General features: G+C 34.5%; 1 protein-coding gene across 11 annotated transcripts in view; it reads left to right on the forward strand.

Moving 5' to 3' along the window:
* Nucleotides 1-1,180: 1,180 nt before the first annotated feature.
* The window catches only part of sdt (MAGUK p55 family member stardust), a 140,553-nt gene continuing 114,220 nt past the window's right edge, over nucleotides 1,181-27,513 (forward strand). For 6 of the 11 annotated variants that reach the window (XR_013005004.1, XR_013005005.1, XM_076399578.1 and 3 more), the window contains exons 1-3: nucleotides 1,181-1,269; nucleotides 3,874-3,983; nucleotides 5,881-5,938. Coding sequence is in view for 4 of the 11 variants with exons in the window: in XM_076399578.1 (XP_076255693.1) it covers nucleotides 1,203-1,269; nucleotides 3,874-3,983; nucleotides 5,881-5,938 (235 nt within the window). In the remaining 7 variants the exon portion in view is untranslated. Of the gene's footprint in view, nucleotides 1,270-3,873; nucleotides 3,984-5,880; nucleotides 5,939-6,618; nucleotides 7,109-27,513 lie in introns of those variants that run through there. The other 5 variants (XR_013005006.1, XM_076399582.1, XM_076399583.1 and 2 more) reach the window with 4 other exon arrangements.

Raw genomic sequence — 27,513 nt, forward strand, 5'->3', positions numbered from 1 at the left:
CGGCTAAATGTTGACCGCGATTCGCTAGGCAACTTTCGGCTCTTTTTAAGCCATTTTTCATGACATCCTGCTATATCTGAGGCTGAATTTCTGCAATTTCGTGAGGAATATTGTCTTTAAGATATTGGATCGTTTGGAGCTTATTCACATAGACTTTTGATTTTAAAAAACCCTATAAGAAAAAGTCTGGTGCTGTTAAATCCGGAGCTCTCTGGACATGCTAAATCACCACTTCGCGAAATTAGTCTTCGCAGAAAAACGTCATTCAATAATTGAATTGTTGAACGAGCTGTGTGTGCTGTGGCCCCGTCTTGCTGAAACCACATGTCCTCTAGTCGTTGCACCGAAATTTGTCGAATCATGTCTTGGCACCGTTCAGCAGTAACAGTAACTGTACCACCATGTTATTTTCAACAAAATTGGGATCAATGATGTTTCCATCATCAATACCACACCATACAGTTGTTTTTAGTGGATGAAATGAGGTTTCATGAAGTAACTGAGGATTCAGTGTTCCCCAAAACCGACTGTTCTGTTTATTGATGTAGTCACTGGGAAGAAAATGGGCTTCTTCGCTCATTTATCATTCATTTAGACGTTAATTAGATCAATTTAGACGAGAAATCTTCACTTTCACCAGCCAGCCTTAGAATTGCATTAATTGATTGTTGATCAAGATCTCTCGGTAGCAATTTTTGTCAACCAAGTCTCCAAATTGAGGTTTCTGGAGACTCTGCAACACTATCGCGCACCAGAGCCACATTTTCAGCGTTACGAGACGTTCATTGTCTTCCAGAACGAGACCTGTACCGTCGAAAATTCGCATGTAAACGACAAACTGTGGTTTTGTGAGGCACTGAACGATTAGAATATTTTTGACGCAATTTCCGCTGAGTGGCAATAATAGAACGATTATATAATAAATATTGTCACTATTTCTGTTCGTTCTTGTGGCGTATATTTATCCATAATAAAATTTAGACGTCTACACAACATAATTGTTAAACCGAAACTGAACTGAACGTCACATTACCAAGATGGCACGCAATCAAAATGGTAGCGGGACTTTTGCCACACCTGTTACTAAGCATATCTAATTGATGGTATATTTTTTAATTTTTCAGAATTAAATATTCACTTAATAAGTATATCTATATTTAAGCTTTGTTTTTTTTTGTTTCAGATTTTCCGCCATCTAAATCATGGTGGATTTAGGAGGTTATGTAATTATTCTGGTGGAAACCAAAGACAAAAAAATTAAGCTGTACGGTATGTATCTTTATTTTATTAATTATTTATGTTTGGTATTATTATAGTATTTACTAGTACTTACATTATGTCTTGGGTAGATACACCAAAATCATTAGTAAAACGAAGTTACAAATGCTTTTTTAAGGTTGTGGTTTCTGTTCTGTTCTTTATAGTCTGTACTTATACTGTGTTATGTCTTATTAGTTTTTACTGTTTACTGTTAGTACTATTTTGATTCTTTGGTCTATTTGTATATTCAGTATTTTTTTGGTTTTCTTTGTTTGGCACTCTCACACATTTATGTTATTTCGGTTTTCTTTCTTACGTCCTTGGCCCCTTCCTTCCTCTTATCTTCCCTTTTTTCTTCTCTTTACTTTCTCGATCCCTTTCCCCCTTTCATTTTTTTCTCCGCTCCCCACTCCAACTTCCAGCCATACCCGTTGAAAATTAATGTCTTATCTATAAGCATTGCTTGGTGACTATCGATTTCTCCATGAGGAGTCTACCAAGGGATAATTCTGGCTCCAGCAATATCAGCACCCAATTCAATCAATATAAAATTGAGAAATATACTGAACACCTTTTCATCTTCTCGGACGGTTCCAAGAGCAATGACTACGTGAGCGAGCATTTACATCGGTGATGTCGGAAGGACACTTCAGGCTCCCCGTTTAATCGAGTATATTGACGGCTGAACTGTTTACCATGTATAGCGTTCTGATCTCAATACAGGATGTGCAAGATAAACGGTTAGTTATCGTATCCGATTCAATGAGCTCCTTAAAATGCCTCCAACCATATGTACCTCTACAACCGCTAGGAGTACTTATCCGTGAACTAACCTCTAAATTGTTAAGGAGCGGCAAAACTATCATCTTTATGGGATTCCCTTCTCACTCTGGGATCATTGAAAATGAAAGAGCCGATTACTTAGCCAAGAAGAGCACTACTCTACTAGCATCTTTGGACATCTAGACCAACTCAGATGGGATCTAACAGAAAAAAAAAAACAAGCTTTGGGAGGAAAAAGGAGCCAGAGCCTTAACACCACTAACATCAGCATGCGCAGCTAAAGCCAATTTTCGCGCCTCAGAATTGGTCATTGCAAACTGACCCATGAGTTTCTCATTAAGGGAAGAAGTCCACCATTGTGCATCGAATGTGGTACCTTACTGTCTAACAAACACATACTAACCCAATGCCGTAGATACAACTCGCAAAGACGGTTGGACGAGAGTCGATGGACCAGTGTCTTAGGCTGGAGAACCTGGACAAGCTGCTTATTTTTTTAACCGTAACAGGACTGCTACTAGAAATATAATAGTGTGCTTTTATGTAATATCATGCATGTTCGTTTACATCTTTTTGTATCTTGTATCCTTATCACTGACATGGGTTGTGCGACCATTGTACTGTAGCATTCATATATTCATGCATTTGTATGCTTTTACCTATTTTACTTGTTATCTTGCAATATGTATTCTTTATTCTTATACATTTAACTCCAGATTTTATATTCCGACCATGTATTTATATTATTCTTTGCATTCTATACTTATAATAACATTGTATACTTTAACTGATATAAATGTGTTTTATATTGTATATCTGTAAACAGACCCTGAATAGTCCAGGAGACTGATGGGACTATAATATAAAAATAAATAAATATTAGCACTGCTTACCTTCCTTGTCCTTGAATTACTAATAATTAAAAAATGTATGACCAAACTGCAAGGGCTGACAACTAATATATTATTAATTATATTGCTTAAAATATTTTTGAAACTATATTATTTCTGTCATTAGGCGTCATATTATTTCGTTGTAATGTAAATCTATTTCTCAACATGTGAAGATGTCGATGATAATGCTATAATTTAACTGATGAAAAATGTTAATGAAAGCCATCGAGTGGCGTTAAAAATACACACGCTATAATGATAATAACATATGAGCATTTGCTTAAACATTCTGGTAATGGTTTCGATACAGATAAGGAAAAAAGTTTTGATCATCCAAAAACGACCCAAAAGGAGAATTTGAAAGTTCAAAGCGGTGAAATTCACCATGTTAAATTGCTATGATTGTATTTTATGGACTCGAGTTACATATTGAAAGGAAAATGGTTGTTATATGATCAGAATAGCGAAAATTTGATTTTGTAACATAATAATGTTTGTCTATGAGGTTAATGAAAAATTCTACTTGAGCTGTTGTATTCAGCAGACATTACCCCTTCTTATTATTACATATCTGTTTAAGTAGCACATTTTGAAGAGTGAATTTTATGGTGATATGTAGAAAAAAATGAAGATTTTAAGCAATTTCAGTTACCGTTGTGATGTAAAATGCAAATGCTGACAAAATCTTGGAAGAAGTAGTGGTGAATGATGACCAATAATTTTAAAAATAATAATGTATGCAATTCTAGGGAGTAAATTGTTAAATGTACTATAAAATAACTTCGTAGTTCTTTATTTTATTGGTTAAAAGGTCACCCTGTACAGATTAAAGTATTAAAATCATGAGAAAATTAAGAGAAACATCTGGATAATATAAAAATCAATTTATTACTATTTTATCGACTAATTTTATCTTTCATATTCCTTTCTTTTCCAGGATCTCCTGCTGATAACGATAATCTTGAAGTTGGAGACGAAATATTAGAAGTTAATGGTAAAACTCTAGAAGACGCTACACATACCGAAGTTATTAATCATATTCATCAGGTACGTTTTAGCAAATATGCATCAATTAATATATTTCATTAGGGTTACAAATTGAAAACCACCGTTTCGTAATGACGACCGCGAATTGTAACAGTTCAATAGAATAGTCCCCGGCTTGACACATAGATGGTGCTACTAGAATTAAATCCATATGTTTTTAGTTAGCCCTAACCCTCAAAAGATGCGTGTATAAATTTGACATATGTCGGATCATTAGTTTGTGAATTATAGCATTTTGAGTGAAGCACCTTTTGCTATTGTGAGAAAAAATGGATAAAAAAGAATTTCGCGTGTTGATAAAATATTGCTTTTTGAAGGAAAAAATACAGTTGAAGCAAAAACTTGGCTTGATGCCGAGTTTCCACACGCTGCCCCAGAAAAATCAACCATCAAGGATTGGTATGCTAAATTTAGACGTGGTGAAATGAGCACCGAAGACGGTGAACGCAGTGGATGCTCAAAAGAAGTTGTTACTGACGAAAACATCCACAAAATGATTATGAATGAACTCATCATTTTACTCCGAAGTCCAATCGACAGTCATCCGAGAGGACTGCGCACGATGAACTCGCTCCAAAGGGTGGGAAAACGCAACAGTCGACTGGCAAGGTTATGGCGTCTATATTTTGGGATGCGCAAGGAATAATTTTCATTGAACCAATAAATTTCTACCTTGAAAAAGGAAGGACCATCAACAGCGACTATTACATAGCGTTATTGGACCGTTTGAAGGACGAAATCGCCGAAAAACAGGCGCATTTGAAGAAAAAGAAAGTACAGCTTCATCTAGACAATGCGCCGTGTCACAAGTCAGTGAAAATGATGGCAAAAATCCATCCATCCACCGTATTCTCCAGATCTGGCCACCAGCGACTATTTTCTGTTCTCACATCTCAAGAGAATGCTCGCTGGGAAGAAATTTTCGTCGAATGAAGAGGTGATTTCCGAAACTGAGGCCCATTTTGAAGCAAAGGACAAATCGTACTACAAAAATGGTATAGAAAAGTTGCAGGGTCTCTATAATCAGTGTATCACCCTTGAAGGAAATTATGTTGAATAAAAAAAACTAATTTTGCCAAAAAATTTATTTTACTATGGTAGGCCGGGGACTTTTCAGTTGACTTGTTACATGTCAAGTCAAAGCATTTGTCAAAATTTCCTCTTAATTTATATTCTTAATATAACTAGTCAATTTTAATTTTTGTTCCACATATTCTTTTTTATTTTTATATTTAACTTTAGATTTTTTTGATATAATATTCTTATGAATTATGATGACTTCTAATAAAGCTGTTTTTATTTTTTTTAGTTTATAAATAAATTCTACTGGAATATTATTTTATAGTATATACAAAGTCTTTTTGCACATACGTCATCAAGATATTTAATGTATTGCCTGTCGCAAATTGTAAATTCGTTTTAGAATCAGACAATATTTTCCTTCTCATTTTATTCTAGTTAAAAAGAGTCAGAACGCTGATTAGTTCGAAAACGTAAACGAATGAGTCTGTCAAAGTCGTCCAGTTGTCAGACGTATGCAAAATTCTTGAAAGCAATAGCGATAAGAGGTTATAACTCTAACCTATAAATTGTTGTTACTGTATAATTAACTGTATTTGTTAGATGTACTGTAATGTTAAAATGAATTATATTTGGTAAATCAAAGCCCAACTGAACTAAAACTCAGAGTTGATGCGGCAACATTGCGACGATACAAATTTAGATGACGTATGTACAAAATAACTTTGAATAGGCTGTATATGCGATAATTCACGTAAATCCTTTTCGACAATAAAGCCCGCAGTAAAATAGTGCTTTCATTTTTATTCCTGCAATTTATAAGCTGTTTTTATAAGATTTGTTATCGAATAAATCAATATTGGTGTTTTTGTTGCAGTGTATTAGATCTAGAACAATATGTCTTCGAGTCAAAAGAAGAAGTGGAGCACGATTAGGTCTGTATTTGTTGTATATATATGTTGTTGTTATTTAGATATTGCGATACTTAAAATTAGCAGATATGATTTAGATTTTTTGCGAGCACCAGAATTCCGTAATTGTTTTATCAGCCCCTTTAAATGTTCTTTGATATGACTAGTAAAATTGACTTAAGAGTTACTGCCAAACCAGATACGGTAGTTATACCTTATTTTATTTTCACCACATTCACAGGCAATAGAGATAAGATGAAATTCACTCTGGTTCTAATTCTGTTTTTAACTAATGTTACCATCGTCAAAAGGAAATTTTAGTAACTGGTGGATATAATGATGAAAAAATAAATTTGACCAGAAATATAAGATTTGACGAAAGAAAAGTCTTGGAAATACTTTTGTCGTCGAATTTCTGACCAGGAACTCAACAAATACCATCTAACTGTCATTGTATTCACGTAACACGGTTCCCGTTTTACAATGGGGGCTCACTAAAAAACATTTGGACTTAATTCTAGTAGCGCCATCTATGTGTCAGGCCGGGGAATTTTTATTTGACCTGTTAGACGCAAAAATCACGGATGAGCCGGCCTCTTATTAGTCCGGTCTCCTGCCCCTTTTCCCTAATTAGTTTTGGTAAGGTGACTCTATTGATTGGGTCGAATGCGTAAACACATCGCCGCCGCGAACCGGCCTACGTCACTCGCTTTTCGTCGGAGGAAACGCCGACAGCTCGCCGCGACTCGGGCCAGTTCGCCAACGTCCGACCGCCAGCGACTCAGCGAGAGGCAAACGGAAAACAAAGGCGTACACGCTCCGCGCTCGCAGTTTTGCGGGTCATACGTACGTCGCGTCGCGAACCGTAAACAGGCGCGCTCTCGCGGCAGTGCTCGAACATCCGATCCGACCCCGCGTTTCCGAGGCGAATTTGGACGACGTCGTGGCAGGATTTTTCGGCGACGACGACGACGGTGGTGGTGGTGGAGGGTTTCCTGCGACGGTGATCTCCCGTTCGTCCGCGGTGTCGCCGATGGTTTCCCTGGTGTCGTTCTTGATGTGATGGTGATTGTGTCTCGACCGTGCGGATTACGTGCCGCTGCCTCCCAGTCGGATGTAACTGTTCCCTATACTCCATTTAGACGTGCATCGGTGTTGGTTAGGTTCGTTCTTCGCCTGAAACTGGACTGGCAGGTTTGTAGCTTTTGTCGTTCGGAGCGTTCGTAGAAAAATCCACGCGTGTGTGTGAGTGAGTGCGTCCGAACATCTGGGTGAGGTTTTAAATGTCCGTATAGCGCTCTCCCGACTTGACCCAGAATTCAAATTACCGACGGTGGGGCCGAGAGCGGCGACCGTCCGTCATGAAAGTCGGAATTACACCGTAGAATTTTCTCGTTTTTAATTGTTCGACTGCTGTTTGTCGCGAGATGTTGGGAGAATAGCGTGGTAGACGTGCTTTTGTTTGTTTCCACGATGATTCCAATCGGTCACGTGTTTTAGTCCCAGCTCTTCTTTTTTTTATAATAAAAACTGTTGTTTTTATTCGAAAGTCTAAAATACGATGAGAATTAGCGTTTTATATAATTAACTAAATGCTTGAGAAAGATTGGGGCATGGCAGTTTTGAAGCACTTCTGAAGAAGCTTTCTAGACCCTTTGGTAGCAGATCAGCCAAGTTTCCAATTCATATTCTTTCACATTGGTACCAAGGACGTTTTTGATGGTCTTTTGGACCACCAGAAAGATATTGTTCTTCACGAGCAGCTCGAATCGCCTAGCTACCATTTGACAAAACCGTTAATTCGGCTGATGTTGTGACGATAGCATGGCAGACGTGTTTTTGTTGTTTTTATGATGATTCCAATTGGTCACGTGTTTTAGTTCCAGCTCCAGCCAGTTTTTATAGTAACATCTGAATTAAATGAAATCATTGTGCAATCTTGAACTAAGTTAACCAGTTCGTGATGTCATAACACTAGAACCCAAGGGAACAGAGGACTGATTGATATCCCATGAAGGGATAGATATCAGATCTTCTAAAGAAGCTCTCTATTGGAACGGATCAGTGCAATTCCCATTTAAGATTCTTTCCTGTTAATGCTAAGAAAACTGATGCCGTGTGAAGTGTTTGGTGGGCGTGGAAAAGAATTGTGCTTCGCGAACTGCTATAGTCACCACTTAACAAAGCCTTTAATTCTGCTAATGCTGCAGTAAAGTTGAAAGAGTTAAAATTATTTAGTAGGGAAGGGAATAAGGAATCCATCACTGTTGAAGTTACTTGGTGTAATTCATAAAGTAATATGTGGAACGCTGGTTAGCCGCACTGTCCTTGCGCTCATTGCCCGATATACCAACATGAGGAGGAATCTACAGTAAACTTGTCCTGATCCCATTCAGATAGAGGGTACGGATGATTGACAGTAAGTCGGTGACCAGGGGATGGTTGAACTTTTGTTCCAGGAAATATTCGGGAATATTTTGGGAGTCGGCCAGGATTAGCCATTCTTTGAAGGATTGTGTTGTGATGTAGGATAAAGCTTTGAATATCGCGAAGGGTTCAGCATAAAATACTCGAACTATCTTCGGTCATATGGATCGATCTTACTTGTTTTATAATATTACTTGCGAATAGTAAACTATGAATTGTCAACTATGACGTAAACAGCAACGTGAATATCGGTAACGCGAATATTAAACTAAATTTATTGTGAATAAAATCAGCACGTCTTGGTTCTCCCTATTCATGGTGGCTATATCACACCTACTCCATATAGCCAGTTATAAGAGAAAATCTTTGGAAAATCACTTGACATGGCGTTTGTTCTAGAAATATCAGTTTTCAGATTCTCAGACCTATTGAATAGCATAAAAAATTTCATAAAAACGAACATTGTGACATGATAATTTCATATATAGGAAGATTAAACTGTTACTGGATAGGTACTTTTGCACTATTGTAAGTAGACACTCTTCTCATAGGTTACAAAATCAGTGAAAAACGACATAAAAACATTTAAACTGAAGGACTTAAGTTACCAAACACTGTCTCTTCCAATTTTAAAATGTTTTGTTCTACACAATTTGATTGAGCAGAAAAAAGCCAAGTGGATTTTAACTTTGCTGGTACAATTTGTGGAAACCCTCCATGACCTTTTTGTATAAATGTATCTGAATTTCAGTGATGCATCTTTGAATTTCTTCTTCACTACGAGAATTGTGAGACTGCTGTAATTGACCTTTGACTTCAAATAATTTTCTAAAAAGGAACTCACTACAAAGAAACATCTCATAGGGTGATTAAATTTTTTCATGAACTGTATCACCATTTTATCGAAAGATTTGTCCATATCAATCACATTCAAGTTAGGTAAAAGGTACATAATTATTATGTTGCTTTATGGAGAACTCTAATTTTCGTGACCCAAAATTTGTACCAAACAGTGGCACGATATTGATACCTTTGCTTTTCGACAGATCACATGTGGGTTTTCTAAACCGCAAATGTGTTAATTTCTATGATTAGCGATGCCATTAAGATGAAAATAAGCTTCAGTAATTAGATTGATTTTGCTAGAACTTTCATTATATTAGAAATGTTGTTCAAAACACTTCGTTGTCAACCATACAACCACAATAAAAGAACACGAATTAAAATGTTCATACATTTTGGTACACCTGTCACAAATTTGTTATATTGAATCAAACGAATTGAATTATTTATAATTTTATTTCATGTATACATTATGAATATTACTAATTCTTGTTAGAATTTAACTGTTACCTGTTATTGTAAAATTCGAAAATGATGATGAAATATAAATATACCAATAGCAGGATATTAGATGAAATATTTATTGAGGTTTTCTATCAAACCTTCGCTAATTTTCTCAGAAATATTATTCACACTGTCATCCTTCTATGAATCTATCGTGCTATAAAATGGTGCTAATATTAGAATTTCTATAGGTAATTCTCTTATTGATAGTTATATTGTGTTAGTTGTGTTGATATGTCAGAGATGTGATTGATTTTAACTTTTGAATCATTTATTTCAGTGATATCTGTATGGCTGTTAGCTTTTTAAATATTGTGACAGAAATGTACTTTATAACCGAATATGTACATACTTTATACCAGCATTGTTACATATATTAACTGTACCGTAATCTAATGGTGTCATGTCTGGATAAGTGAGCATTATGCATTTTACATTATTTAAATTTCAACGATGGTTATCCGAGCAATTTTTATACGCTGGAGTTGTTTTATATAGTTGATTTTAAATATATTGTTAGGTAATCTAGATCCGATTTGTATTGATTTTTTAAAGGACTGATGGTTGTGCCACTTATAATTATCAAAAAATTCTCTTTCAAAGCTTGAAATGTCTTAATGAGTCTCCATAGAGTGACTGTGATATACGAAACACTTCAACGACCTATTTAATTGCTCCTAAATAAACTTCGGAATAGTTTCTTCTGTTGGTGAAATAAGATAGCTTTCGTTTATTGGGATTCTTTACCTTGGAAGAAAATCACAATTATCAGAACATAATAATATGCTGTTATACAAGCAAGTGTTGAAACCTACATGGAAACTAATATAAACACAATACAAGTTGTCCAGAACAAAGTCCTGCGAAGTATTGTAGAGGCACCCAGATACTACTGAACTGATTACTTACACCGAGACCTTCAGATGTCGACTGTCACTTAGGAAATCAAGAGTATTGCATGGAGATATGAGGATATTCTCATGTCACTGTCGAAGTAATTCAACTCTTGGATAACATTAGCAGGTCACACAATCAATTTGATCTTGTGTAGTGTGGTAAAGTGTATTTAATAGAATACCAGCAGGGTTAATACATAAACATTATTACATCAGAGACTAAGATAGGGCCGATGTGTTAGTTGTGTTGATATGTCAAAGATGTGATTGATTTTAACTTTTGAATCATTTATTTCAGTGATATCTGTATGGCTGTTAGCTTTTTAAATATTGTGACAGAAATATACTTTATAACCGAATATGTACATACTTTATACCAGCATTGTTACATATATTAACTGTACCGTAATCTAATGGTGTCATGTCTGGATAAGTGAGCATTATGCATTTTACATTATTTAAATTTCAACGATGGTTATCCGAGCAATTTTTATACGCTGGAGTTGTTTTATATAGTTGATTTTAAATATATTGTTAGGTAATCTAGATCCGATTTGTATTGATTTTTTAAAGGACTGATGGTTGTGCCACTTATAATTATCAAAAAATTCTCGTTCAAAGCTTGAAATGTCTTAATGGGTCTCCATAGAGTGACTGTGATATACAAAACACTTCAACAACCTATTTAATTGCTCCTGAATAAACTTCTGAATAGTTTCTTCTGTTGGTGAAATAAGATAGCTTTCGTTTATTGGGATTCTTTACCTTGGAAGAAAATCACAATTATCAGAACATAATAATATGCTGTTATACAAGCAAGTGTTGAAACCTACATGGAAACTAATATAAACACAATACAAGTTGTCCAGAACAAAGTCCTGGGAAGTATTGTAGAGGCACCCAGATACTACTGAACTGATTACTTACACCGAGATCTTCAGATGTCGACTGTCACTTAGGAAATCAAGAGTATTGCATGGAGATATGAGGATATTACCATGTCACTGTCGAAGTAATTCAACTCTTGGATAACATTAGCAGGTCACACAATCAATTTGATCTTGTGTAGTGTGGTAAAGTGTATTTAATAGAATACCAGCAGGGTTAATACATAAACATTATTACATCAGAGACTAAGATAGGGCCGATGTGTTAGTTGTGTTGATATGTCAAAGATGTGATTGATTTTAACTTTCGAATCATTTATTTCAGTGATATCTGTATGGCTGTTAGCTTTTTAAATATCGTGACAGAAATATACTTTATAACCGAATATGTACATACTTTATACCAGCATTGTTACATATATTAACTGTACCGTAATCTAATGGTGTCATGTCTGGATAAGTGAGCATTATGCATTTTACATTATTTAAATTTCAACGATGGTTATCCGAGCAATTTTTATACGCTGGAGTTGTTTTATACAGTTGATTTTAAATATATTGTTAGGTAATCTAGATCCGATTTGTATTGATTTTTTAAAGGATTGATGGTTGTGCCACTTATAATTATCAAAAAATTCTGTTTCAAAGCTTGAAATGTCTTAATGAGTCTCCATAGAGTGACTGTGATATACAAAACACTTCAACAACCTATTTAATTGCTCCTAAATAAACTTCGGAATAGTTTCTTCTGTTGGTGAAATAAGATAGCTTTCGTTTATTGGGATTCTTTACCTTGGAAGAAAATCACAATTATCAGAACATAATAATATGCTGTTATACAAGCAAGTGTTGAAACCTACATGGAAACTAATATAAACACAATACAAGTTGTCCAGAACAAAGTCCTGCGAAGTATTGTAGAGGCACCCAGATACTACTGAACTGATTACTTACACCGATACCTTCAGATGTCGACTGTCACTTAGGAAATCAAGAGTATTGCATGGAGATATGAGGATATTCTCATGTCACTGTCGAAGTAATACAACTCTTGGATAACATTAGCAGGTCACACAATCAATTTGATCTTGTGTAGTGTGGTAAAGTGTATTTAATAGAATACCAGCAGGGTTAATACATAAACATCAGAGACTAAGATAGGGCCGATGTGTCCTCCTAGATATATACCTAGTTTTAAGTTGTTATAAAGACACATTATAGGTTAGTCGGTAACGACTAGTAACAATGTAATAAATAAATTAAAAAAGTTTCCGTTTATTGTTAAAGTTTTAGGCCTTTTTTAGTTGGATTAAAAAAGACGTCATATATTTTTTAAATATTTAATAATTGGTATTCGGCTATTGATTGTCGTTTTTGACGTATGGCTTACGGTATATTGATTATGCGAGACAGGCTTCATTAACGGATAATTACGAATTGTTTAAAATACAAATCACACCCGAATTGTTTTTATTATATTTATTATTTATGACTGTTTTTTATTACGTTTGGATTATAATCTAAATTTGGTGCTATATCCACTTTCGGCGATTTTATCTATGAATGCAACAGGCATATTAAATAGATTTGTTGGTAATAATGTGATTTGCACAATATTATATTAACATTGTCTCAAGATGCATCAGTAATTTTATTTCCTTCGAAACAAAAAGTTTGTTTCTTGTGTTCTTGTCTTCTTGTTTTTGTAGTTCAACAAAAATTGTTATATGTTGTTTGAATTTTGTTATGTATTCTACAGGAAGTGAATTTTCGTTGTCGTTCAGGACTTATACCAAAGTTGTGTAAAGTGGCCTTAAGAGTAGTGTAGATTACTATCTATATTTTATTAACATTTATCATCAACATTACTGTATTTACGGTCTCAGGAGTGTGGAATAGCAGTGAATAGAAATCAAATTTACCTTATTAACAGTCTTCAAAAAAGGAGGAGGTTATATGTCCGGCTATATATATATTTTAATCTATCTTCGCCGATTTCTCAGTCTTTTTTTATTCGAAAAAATGCACATACCGAGATGGTCCTATTGGAACCAAGTCAGGATCTGATGGGTAAAGGGGGGAAATCGAGAGAAAACATGAATGTGACGGAAAAACGGAAGTAGTTTGCTTTTTAAGCACTAACCATTTCAAATGAAAACGCAGGCAACTGCTTCCATGGTGTACTGGTTAGAGCGAAAGAACACGCCGGTTTGGTGGCGCAGTGGTAAAGGCGATAGGACGGTCCTCCTACTGTTGCGATAACCGCGGGTTCGAATCCTGCTGGGACATGGTCGTAAATTTATGTTTGTGCTTGTCCTAGGCAAGAGTGTAAAATCCGAGAAGGAAAATGATCCTAGTCACGCCGGTAACCAGGCTGGGTAAGACCGGATGTCTTCTGGGATCATTTCTAAGTTGGTCACTCGCCAGTCAGTAGGCTTAATGCTGAGGACAGTGGTTCGGAGCCCACGTTAAACTGTAGGTCCAGTCCAGATATTGATATAAAAAAAATTACGAACAAATACCAAATACCTGTAGTAGATAGGTTACATAAGGTTTTGTTTATTTTAATTTAGTCATTACAGCGATTATTTCGTACATATTTTATTTTAAAATGTTTTTTTTTTGTGTTAAAAATCCTAGTTTGATTATATTTTACTTATTAGTGACTTCCTTATTTATTTTTTGGAGTCGGTTCAATTTTTGTGTTAAAAATATTTTATATTCAGTGTGGCTTGTCTATAATTCTTTATGGTTTTCGATATTATCTTTGAAATTGTTTGTTTATATTTATCTTAAATAAATACATAAAACTGCCATGGGTGTTAGTTGCTATGAATAGCGATGTAACAGTTGTTCATATTCTTGTGGCGATACTGCCTTCTTGCCTTTTTTAACGGTTTATTTTATTAACGGTATTGTCCTCCATTTTCGCTCAACTATAAAAATTGTTATTATAAATTAGAAATCTGTGTTACAATAATAATAAACAATTATAAAGCAAATAAAGATTTAATTTCGTAGGCTTTTGGAGAATTGTTTCGCAATATCCACTATCCAGATGGCGTTGCAATCGCCTTTCGAGTCATTTTATTGGTTAATTTCATCCTTATGGAGAGTATGATTATTTTGGCCACCATTTTCTCTGTGCATGACATATAGAATAGCATGTTTGTCTTTTATGCGGATTTCTGTTATTAAAATATATGCAAGCACCTAAAAATATTCCATTCGCTCTATAATCCCATATTTATTTCTTTTTTCTCCTTTTCGGGTTTGTCATTATTTTGATTTTCCGGTTTTGTTTGTCACTGGACGCTAATTGTGTGGACATCCCACTAAATCAGTTGAAAATAACTTTGAATATAAACCAAAAAATCTCCAGGTTTCGATGGAATATCGATTACCCAGTTAAAAAAGCTCCCGCATAAGCAGCTCGCAGAACTGGCAAACATCATTAACTCCATCATGAGACTGCAACACTTCCCGGCGTCTTGGAAATACGCACATATAGCGGTTATACCCAAGAAAGGAGCAAAATCATCTCCATCTGATTACAGGCCTATCAGCCTTCTCAGCACCATTTCGAAGCTTGCCGAGAGGGCAATACTCTACGCTCTCAACTCTTTCACAAAGGAAAACAACATCATTCCAGATGAACAATTCGGCTTTCGCGCTCACCACTCATCCGTCCATCAAGCTTCCCGTCTGGCTGCACACATCCATCATGCTCTTGACCAACGTAAAAAGCTTGGAGCAGTTCTTCTGGACCTAACCAAAGCCTTCGACAAGGTCTGGCACGACGGATTGTTCGCAAAGTGCGTGCGGTTAGGCCTCCCAGAAGACCTAACCGCTCTCATCAAGTCCTATCTCTCGGACAGATCTTTCCAGGTCAAGATCAGGGCGTCACTTTCCAGTCGTAAACAAATCGATGCTGGCGTACCTCAAGGTTCCCCGCTGGCCCCAGTCTTATTTAATCTATTTATTTCAGATATGCCGAGAAAAGAGCATATTGACGTCGCCTTTTACGCTGACTACACTGCTTTCTTCACGGCCGCCAGGTTCGAAGTTACAATTCATGAACGTTTACAGAAGCAGCTCGATCATGCGGTCAAGTGGTTCAAATTCTGGAGGTTGCAAATCAACCCCCTGAAAACCCAGGCCATCATTTTCCACAAGAAGCGTTACGCACTGCGCGTCTCGCAACTTAAGATCGACACCGCAATAATTCCATGGCTGGATAACGTCACGTACCTAGGTCTTCACTTCGACCGGCGGTTCGGTTGGCATTCCCAAATCCAGAAAGCAATCCAAAAAGGTTCGGGGATAGCAAACCTGCTATCTTCTCTGATCTGCCCTTCTAGCAGACTTCCCATCTCCATCAAATGCTTATTTTACAAGATGTTAATTCGGTCCGTACTCCTCTACGGATCTAATGTCTACTTCAAGTTTGTTACACCCAACCAGGTCAAACGGCTTCAAGTTTTCCAAAATAAGCTCCTCAGGAGAATATTAAACGCTCAGAAATAATCAAATTCATAGGGAAACTGACACTCCAGAAATCAAGCACTTCATATCTCCATCATTCCACAAACAACAACTCAGCTCAAGTTCTTCTGAAAACGCGCTTGTTCGCGAGCTGGTCGACATGCTGGGAGCTTAGCACCGCGTCACCGCTAAGCTCTCCCCCTTTTCCAGGCTGAAACGACTTCATCTGTCGCTACAGTCATAACTTTTGCCCCCATACAACAGTACCCAGTTGTGTGTTAACTCAGGTTCGCGAATCAATAGAATCGCCGGGCCCTCGTGCCCAATAACGGCTGCCCGATCAGCGGGTGCCATATCCCCAAATTTAATGCAGTAGCAGTAGTGATCCATAGGGGTCAACTGTGAGGCGGTTTCGGTTTAGTGTATTGGTAAGCCCAGAGGCAGTCCCACATAACCCGGTCCAACTTGTCACTTCAGGGCAAGTCTCCGCGACCAGGTATGCGTCATGCATTCCACCGCCTGGTCTTTAGGCCAGAACAAAAAAAAATAACTTTGAATATACATTTTTTCACTCAGTATACCCAAAATGCATTGTCATGGCTATTAAACAGCAACCTTCACTCCTATAACTGTAACCGACATGATTTAGACAAAAATAAAACACAAATAATTTGGGAAACCCTAATATCCTTGACTGATGTTCAATCTGGTCAAGTCTACAATATTGCGTCGAACTGTACAGTTTGACGGTTTTTTAGCAGTAACAGTCGCAGGGGAATTGTAAAATTGCATTTATTTTGTCCGTTTACATAAACATATAATTATCTTTATCAAAAATAATTGAAATTTTGACTAACCTCTATATTCACCAGATATTATTCCTTCTGGTTACGATTTATTTTGGCGAAGACTGCGTAAACTGTATATTCTTAATTACATAAATTTGTGATTAAAACATGTATAAATAATGTGTATAAATTAATATCAATTAATTACTCTATAATATAATTATAATAAAGATACTATGTAATAATATAATTATAATTATAATAATATATAGAAAGTCGCAATTAAAGAGACATAATATAGTGATGTCATTATTTGGGAGGCTTATATCTATACTCAACGATCGAAATATGGTAACATTGACATTTTAGGAAATATTTACAAGTTAATTATTAATATATGTTAAAAAATTCATACATTTCTTCTAAATAGAATTATTTTTGAATAATTTTACTCAATATAACAGCGAAATGTTATCTATATATGTCATATGGGTTTGTATTTTTTTGGGTTGTAATAAATAGTTATATTTCTTCAACAATGTTCACATTATCATACTGAAAGATAGGTTATTAGAAGTATACAGTTACATGTGTTTCTCTTTCTTTTACATCTTTATTAGTTTCTCTAAAATTTATTATTATAATATTAGAATATTTTCTTGGCTTGAGATCAGCATATCTCCTACCTGTTTTGTGTGGTTCTCTTGGCATTTTTTTGATAAATGTGCAAGGAAATTAGCCTTGAATGGTTAAGAGATATGCTTTATAAGAGATATCCTGAGGTTTTTAAATGAACATTAATTATGCTTGCTTCTTTATTCTATATTTGTTCGCTGGTTTTGTTTATTTTATGTACAGTTTGTGTTATTTAGGTTTGCTACTGCTATTGCCCTGTTATATAATTGGGGTTGTCTTTTATATTTCGGGATTTGATATCAAAAACAATTGTTGGCTTATGATAATTGTTTGGGTGCAACAGTCGCTTTTCCAAAATTCGAAAAACGTTGTTAGCGTAATTTATTTTTGATATCCAGGAAAGAAAGTCATAGGTACTAAATTAAGTATTGATTAGACGAAACTGATATTTTTAGTACTGCTTAAACTTAAGTAAATAGTAACACTTACACACTTTACATGTTCCTGTGGTTTAGTTCACTAAAACTAAAACGTTCTGATTTCTTGCGTGTTGTCCAGTACCTCTATTGCTTCCAGGTCGCTGTGATTTAATGACCTCATTTCATGTTTTAAGGCGAAATATTCGTAGATCTTCGTAGATGTATTTGATTTAGAGGCCATTGTACAGTTCTTCGTTGGCATCTTTCGGCTGACCAGTACAGTTTTTTCATATTAAGTCTGATCTGCTCTGCTTTGTATATAACGAGATGTTATCGAAATAATGTTAACAATTTATTAAATATACCTCATTAAAACTCCAGTTTAGTGAATACTCGTTATTCATTTGTTTTGTCGTGTAAATGTTGCTGAGTGAATCAGTTATTATCTGTGACATTAAATAATTCCGATTAAAAAATGAACGTACTATATTTAAAGCGTATGAATCACGATAATACGCGCTCTTAAACTATAATAGCTGCAATAGCTGAGATTAAATTATAGTATCCATTGTTCCTTCCATGTAAATCATGATAAAATGCGATAATGAATTTAATGCCGACCGCTGATCGATTATGGAGGAAGTAATGTCAATTGTATCAACGAAACGACCAAACGTTTAATAGTTTTGAGTTTAATAACATAAAATTTCCACAATACGGAGACAATAAAGCGATTTGCCATTGTCTACGACCGATTAGTCACATAACCATTTAACTAAGCGGCAACACAGCAGGCCATGTATCGGTGACAAAATCTCGATACTTCAAAACAATCGAATCCGCCATTCGTTGGCCGAATCACCAGCGTTGGATTGCCTCTCGAATCCTATGGGTGATATATGTGTGTGGCATGTTCGAATTACGCTATACTTACCGTGGAAACAAATGAGCACGTTCACTTTCACCATTATCAACATACCCGAGATATTTCGAAATTAGCTCGGTATTTCTTCCGCAAAAGCCATTTCACGCATTTACATTTAAATATTGCACGGAATTCGGTTCGGATTCCGCGTTTGAATTATTCCATTTCTCCACATCATGGAATTTAGAAATTTTTATAAATTTATGATGTGTGGAAAAAGCATCGACGTTTTTTAAATTGCGTTTTGTTGAAGGAATTTTCTATGATCTATAGCTTCGTAGCTGTAACGTAAAAGCGATAAAATAGTATATTGAATACTAGCTTATTGTGGAATCTAGGTGTAAAATATGAAGAAAATCCATAATTTCCAAGTAATAATAGAAATAAATTTGAATATACTGATTGCATGTAATATAAATAAAGTAAGTTACTTACTTATTTACTTGTTTTGTTCTGAGAGATGTCATTTGAAGACATGCGTTATATTTACGAATTGCACAAAGAAAATGGATAAGGACATAATTCGAGTGTTCATGGTACGGCTCAATAGGGGAGCTTAACCGCCAGTACAGCATTTATTTTTCTAAATGTTCGTTTTTTTATTTTAAACCACGACACCAAATACAGGGCAGCTGATTTCCTATTACTATTTTATTTTATTCTATTTACAATTTTATGATTTGATTAGTCAATAACTTCTTCGTCGTCTTCTATATAGTTCAGGACGAGTTTGACTATATTTTCTAAGAGCTTCTCTATGTACTATCTATCTCTATGATGATTTTATAAGGTATATCTTCTGGCAAGTTCTCTAGGTTATTTAATGTGATTTTGATAATATTTTGATAATTATTTCTAACTATACCTGACTTAATGTATTACTTTAGTTGCTTATGTTACTATTTTGATTAGAAAACTAATGATAATTTTGTTAACTATCTTCTGTGTCACTCTATTCTTATTATAATATTTGAATGTAAAAGAATTTTCTGTAACCTTCTGTTAATTTTTGTTTGTAAGACGTATCTCTGTCTGCCGTATCTCAGCTGTAGAAAAAGTACAAGTGGCAGTTAATAAGATCTACAAATAAACTAGAGACTGGAAAATAGCAGAGCAGAGCAGATCAAACTGAAAATGAAGCAATTGCACTGGTTAATCAGAACTATTCTCAACTTGGTCGAAAATCATCAAGCCAATTTGGACCTATGGGGTACAAATATGAGGTTGCACCAAAACATCAAACCATTTAATAATCAAACGCACCAAAAACAAAGTTCTACGATTAATTACTAATGATTATTGCTAAGTAACTAACGAAGAGCTGCAAGATGACCTCGAAATCCAACGTATTTACCAAGTTATCCAAAATGTCTCATTAAATCATGAAATAAGGTTAATAAATCACAGCATCGTGAAAGCTATAGAGCTACTGGACAACACGCAGGAAATCAGAAGATTGAAGCGAACCAAACTACACGAACTTGCCTAGTCTATAAGAGTTACTGTTCACTTTAGCTTAAGTAGTTTAGTTTTATTTCAATTTTCGAAACTACATACTGGTGTATTAGAACAATAATAATAAATTAATCTGTAAATTAAGTTTGTACTTGGCATATAACAGGTCAATTGAAAACTCCCCGGCCTGACACACAGATGGCGCTACTCGAATTAAATCCATATGTTTTTTTAGTTAGCCCTAACCCTCAAAAGATGCGTGTATAAATTTGACAGCTGCCATTAGTTTGAGCTTTTTGAGTGAAACAACTTTTGTTATTGTGAAAAAAAAATGGATAAAAGGGAATTTCGCGTGTTGATAAAATATTGCTTTTTGAAGGGAAAAATACAGTTGAAGCAAAAACTTGGCTTGATGCCGAGTTTCTGGATACTGCCTCAGGAAAATCAATCATCAAGGATTGGTATGCTATGTTTAGACGTGGTGAAATGACCACCGAAGACGGTGAACACAGTGGACGCCCAAAACAGGTTGTTACCGATGAAAACGTTTAAAAAATCCATAAAATGATTTTGAATGACCGTAAATTGAAATTGAATGAAGTAGCAGACACTCTAAAGATATAAACTGAACGTGTACATCTATCATTCACGAATATCTGGATATGAGAAAACTCTGTGCAAAAGTGGGTACCGCGCGAGCTCACTTTTAACCAAAAACAACGACGAGTTGATGATTCGGAGCAGTGTTTGAAGATGATCAAGCGTAATTAAACCGAGTTTTTGCATCTATATGTGACAATGGATGAAACATGGCTCCAAAACATTTTCAACCGTCCATTTCACTCCGAAGTCCAATTGACAGTCATCCGAGTGGACTGCACACGATGAACCCGCTCCAAAGCGTGGGAAAACACAACAGTCGGCTGGCAAGTTTATGGCGTCTGAATTTTGGGATGCGCATGGAATAATTTTCACTGACTACCTTGAAAAAGGAAGGACCATCAACAGCGACTTTTACATAGTGTTATTCGACCGTTTGAAGGATGAAATCGCCGAGAAACGGCCGCATTTGAAGAAAAAGAAAGTGATGCTTCACCAAGACAATGCACCGTGTCAAAATTCCATGAATTGGGCTTCGAATTGCTTCTTCATCCACCGTAATCTCCAGATCTGCCCTCCAACGATTATTTCCTGTTCTCAGACTTCAAAAGAATGCTCACTGGGAAGAAATTTTCGTCGAATGAAGAGGTGATCGACGAATCTGACCGTGTATCACCCTTGAAGGGAATTATGTTGAATAAAAGAACTAATTTTGCCAAAAAATATGTTTTACTATGGTAGGCCGGGGACTTTCAATTGACCTGTTATAATGTAAGATGTAATTAATTTTAAAAAAAATTGAAAACAGTAATGTAAACATCCCCAATTCGTAGGGGATGTGTCTGGTGGATACTGCAAATGCCTATGCAAATTAGTTTGGATATTATAACATATGATCAAGTAGTATGATATTGCATAATAATTTTTTGCATTCTTACTTCTATTCTGTATTCAATTGTTTTATTTTTCTAGTGTTCGTTTTGAACCTCTTACCTCGTTTTTTTCGAATTATTTATCACATATATATGTCATTTCGTTGATTGTTCGAATACAGAGTAATAGCAATATTACCGAGAAGGTCGATTCTCGGTAAAGAAAGACCATCATCATCTCTTCAGAAGTCCAACCTCTCGAGTCAAGGCTAACCGGATCAAAAGGCGTCGCATTGTTGCCACGTGTGGGAATTATCGTAAGGTCCGCGTATTGTCCCGCGCAGCTCGGCTCTGCCATTGATGTGACGACGTAGATTTTTAATTCTTCGATAAAGAACGCGATCGAAACTCTTTAATTGCAACGGCCGAAAAAATCTAGCCTTAAATTCGTCTAGTTTTCGGGTTTGCGGCGACAAATTCTGACGATTAAGTCACCTATTAGAAAGTATTCGAGAGGTTTTTGCCGTTTCTGACGTTGATTTTTTTTGTGTGTAAAATGCACCGTGAAATCGTAAAGTTAATAATGATTTAAATACGAAAACATTAAGTAATTGTTTGATTTTAATATGTTTTCTGTAGCACGAGGTGGGTAATTTGATGGTTAATCTTTTAAGTATTTTATTTAATGTTTAACGTTGACAGATAACGTTATAATTGAAGATTCTGTGTAGTTGTGTGAAAATGTTTAATGTAATATCGATATTTATTATAACATCAAGATGATTCAGCTTTAGAAGTAAAATATTTTCATAAAAAATGTTGATAAACATGAGGAAAGAGAAAAATAGATTTGTGGTTGTAAAAATTACTTTGTTTTTCAGTATACTACAATTTCCTAATAGCCCTTCAGTTCCAAAGATCCTCCAGAAGGTTATAAGTCACTTGCACTAAAACATCAAACCAACTAATAAACCAAAGTATCCAAAACAAAGTTCTACGATTAATTACCAATGCTTATCGCTACGTAACCAACGAAGAGTTGCACCATGACCTCGAAATCAAATGGATCTACGAGGTGATCCAAGATTTCTACTTAAAATATGAAATAACATTGCTAAATTACAGCAACGTGGAAGCAACACAGTTACTGGACAACGCGCAGGAAATCAGAAGATTGAAGCGAACGAAACGACACGAAATTGTTTAGTCTATAAGTTCATTTTTAACTTTAGCTTAAGTAGTTCAGTTTTATTTTAATTTGCGAAATATATAATGATGTATTGATCCCGTACTCGCCTTGCTTATGTATTAATGAATGTACAAGAGGATAGTAGTCATAAATTAATTTGTAAATTAAGATTGTACTAAGCATATCTATATGTAAGATATAATTAATAATAAAAAATTAAACAACTCCTATCAACACATCCTTTGTTAATATTTAGAAACTAATACTCTTCGGGGGTGAATAATTGGTCCATATCAGCTTCTAGCTTCTTATTACGATTCAAGATTTTGAACCGAAGTTTCATCCAGCTTATTAATGAAGTGACGAAACAATAGTCAAATATTTTAGATAACATTCAAATTGTTTTATGTAATGTGAGATATACAAAATATTTTGATTCCATTATTCCCCGCATATATAATTTTGAATCTAATATTTCATTTCTCGTAATTCTCAGACGTACTGAATTCCTGTCGTTTAAACGATATTTCAAAACCGTTTTTACGACGATTTCTAGTTTTGTAGTGTTGGATCGTCTTCAAAGCTCTTTTAAAATAATCGGTCTATTTATAATTATTATTTAGCTAACACATTTAATCATTTATTAAGAATCTCTATAGTTTTTAAGATTATTTCGTAATTTAGAAATTAATTTAGTACTATTGTTCTGTTGTACTTGTATCAGTACGGGATGTCCTAGTACGGAATAAATACATCAGCCTGTAGTTCCCAATTCAAAATTAATTTAGACTACCTAAGCTAAAGTGAACAGTAACACTTATACACTAAACAAGTTCGTGTGATTTGGTTCGCTTCAATCTTCTGGTTTCCTGCACGTTATGCAGTAATTGTATTGCTTCCACGTTGCTGCGATTCAGTAACTTTTTTCATGTTTTAAGGCGAAATCTTGGATTACTTTGTAAATCAATTTGTTACATTTATAAAGTCAGTTCAATGTAGCAATGACATGGGAAACGTCGCAATGTTGCCGCAGCTACTCTGAGTTTTAGTACATTTAGACTCTGACATATAACAAAACTTTAATATAAATAAAATAATTAAAAACATATTTTATTAAATAGAATTTCTTTTAACATTATAATACATCTGATACTAATAATAATACAGCCACAATAATTTATAGGTTAGAGTTGTTTAATTGTATTTACATTGAACTTTTTTCACACAAGTATAGGTAGACTTCTAGGCGCGTTTTTTATACAGTGATATATACAGTGTTTTATATGCAGTGTCCCCCAAAGTATTAATCCACCTAATTAGCAATTTTATATCTGAGTAATGTATTTTAGTTTCATTAGAGAGCATATTTATGTTTTATGCTTAGTTCTTGTTTCTTTCGATGTGATGTATCCTGTAATGTCATTATGGTATTACTATATTTCCCTTTAGTTTGTCCTGTTACTATCTGTATACATCTTTTTGATAAAACTACATTTAACCACTGCATTCTCCTGAATGCATTTGCCATATCTGCAAAACAGTTAGTGTTATTTCTGTTCTCATACATGTTAACCAAACCTTCATGTATATTCTGAACAATAACACACATGCTCATAAAGCTTTCACACTATATATTACAATTCCCTACAACTAAAGTATATTAATTGTATACTGACCTTTAGTGGTTTCCTCGTTCATCACCCTGTCTTGGTAATCGTCAGCATTGAATCATAAACCAACATTTATAAGGTATTATTCAATCACTGTCACTTTCAGAAATACTAATCAAGTTAATAACTAAGCTGTTCATTTCCAATCCATCAAAAACTTGTTCAATATTCTACCATTGTCATTTTCTTCTTCAATGTGTCTGATCGAGCTCACACAAACCGAATGTAAAATCTGATTTTCAAACTACTGCAAAAACAAGTTATGGTTCATTTCTTCATGGTAGTCACCCTTGGACTTAGAGAAACACTAATTCTGCACCGGATATAAAACTATTCATGTTTCCAGCATGGAGAACTATTTGTCTGCGATGAATAAATGTTATGACTAACAAAACCTAATCGATAGTTATTCCAACATTTACCTTTTTTCCATCAACTTTTTTTTGCCTTTACACTATATTTATTATCATCTTTCCATGAGCTGTACTGAAATGTTGTACTGCACTTTCAATGTACTGAAAACTGAATCTGAAATTCTGAAATATTCATGTCTCATTTAACTAGATAAATTGATATATTTCTTCCTTGATTTTGTTATATGTTTTTAAAAACCTTCATGGGTTATCTTTACACCACTTAAATCCTATATTATCCAACAATGTATGAGCGGATGTTCTATATCTCTCAAATAGCTGTATACCTTTTGGATTTTTATGGATACTTTCCAGACTAACAATTTTCTCTGAAATAATTGTATTAAATTATGTTTCGATTGAAAAAATTACTTACTATTTTATACATTTCGTACATTTGATCTCTGAAACACCAAGCTGATCTTGATTCGTCACCTGTTTCGCATAAACACGGTTTAATTTTGGCGAATTTAAGATTATATTGTTTTTTATTTTTTGAGATATTTCAGTGATCCGTACTAATATTCAGTGCAGCTGCAACGCGCAAAAAATATTCTCAATAAAAACCGCGGCTATTTCAAATTTACTAAAACAAAGGGTTAAAACAATATTAGCCGGTTATATAATTATAATATTTTGAAGAATTTTCATTTGGCAAACGGACAACTTTTGCAGGCTCATTCCTTTACATATTCGAACTTCTCTACCAGCATTCTATCTCTTTTTAAATAGAATAAAATGACAAGGATGATATTGTCTGACTGTAAAACGAATGCACAACTTTAGACAGACACATATTGACATTCGTGTCACTGCTATTTTGAATTGACTATATATTTTCAAATATATTGGTTTTTTATTTTTATCAGTCGTTGAATGAAATGGCGATTTTTTATTTTTTAAAATAATGGATCAGATAACTATTAATTTGGAAATATTATATCGAAAAATAATTAATTTGGCTTTTAGTTGACTTTTGCATCATTATGATGTACCTATTCACCATTTCATTGCTGGTTCATGATTTTTGAACAGTATAGTGCTGTTGTTCAAAAATCATGCTTCAGTCTCCATATTTGCAAAACATGTCCTCATGTTATTTATTTACGTGTAAGAATTAAAAAGTTAGCTTCAATAATTATATTTCATAATAAGACACCGTTTTTGTCAATTATGTATGGATTTATGTTCTTCCCGTCTAGTTACAGTCTAGTCTACCGTGATTAAAATCGTGCCGCATGTTTCCACGTTAGTAAACTACAGATAATCCGTTAGTTTCTCCTGTAGTGCTGATGGCTAGTGGTAAATCAAGATTCTTTTTTGAAAATATGCGCGCTGTACTGTCTCGAATTAGTCTAGTTTTCGAAAACGCGTTGACTAGAATAATAGTTCTTAATTATTAATATTATCTTTCAGTGTTTGATATATTAGATAGTTTACTAGAATATCAATAGCAGCCGTTAAAAGGGTTTTGGAGTGATATAGCTTTTATTTAATGAAAACTTGTATATAATAAATAAAACAGAGCTGGTAAACTTTTTCTTAATTACTTTTAATAGTTCCACAATTTGCCCGGAGGGCAATAAGTATTGTTATTTTTATATATACTATATACTCCTCTATAAAATACTATTTTAATTAATTAGTCTTATTCTAAAGTCTATATATGTCCAATAATCAGATCAAATGGTGTTAAACGTTTTAGTCTACGCACTTCACTGTCACTTCGCATATTTAGCTGATTAGCGAGTACATGGAGATGCACTGATACTCTTTCGAAGTACTTCACACAAACACGTTGAATTACACCTGTTATTGGTTCTAGATGAATATCGCGTTGTATCACTTCATTTGAAATAGAGTACGGAGCATCGGCAATGGTACTCAACACTTTATTTTGTAACCTTTGTATGAAGGTTAGACTTGCTAGCAGTTCCCTATAATTGGATTCCATCTGACCAAATAGGCTTAAGTATAGATTTATACAATAATATCTTGTTTTCCACATTTGTATTTGATTTAAGTGTTTTTATAGGTTAATTGATGCTATGCCTGAAGGTTAATTATATAATTACAAGAGACTAACATATTCCTGCATCAAAGGACAACACTTTCTTTCTGTTCTTCCTTGTTATTTTCTTTTTATTTTTCTTTATATAATATTTTTCTGTTTTTTTTGGTTTTGTTGAAAATTTAATTCTGGTTTATTCTAATTTTCAAATATAACTTTGAATCGAAAGCTTGTCAGATTTACTTTTTGAATTCTTCATAGCCACTCCTCCTGATCGATAGAATTGATTCTACTAACTAAATCTAATATGGTGCTAGTTATACATTAGTTGGTAGTACATTATTTATAGAATATATTAATAGTTTTAGCATATCAATCTAAAAAATTCAGATCTTTATCTCATAACATTTTGTTAATAGAGAATTTTTTTCTGTTCTTCCAGCTTTGTTTCACAGCTAACAACGTCTGAGAAATATTATAGGTTGGATAAGACACTCTATTTCTTTAATATATTCCCACATTTCTATATACCTACGGAAAATGTTCACAAATTAACATTATATTTGAATATAACTCTGT

The sequence above is a fragment of the Rhynchophorus ferrugineus genome, unplaced genomic scaffold, assembly GCF_030347505.1.
Source record: "Rhynchophorus ferrugineus isolate W39M unplaced genomic scaffold, kcgeb_rfMv2 rfM3, whole genome shotgun sequence".
Taxonomy (NCBI): Eukaryota; Metazoa; Arthropoda; class Insecta; order Coleoptera; family Curculionidae; genus Rhynchophorus; species Rhynchophorus ferrugineus.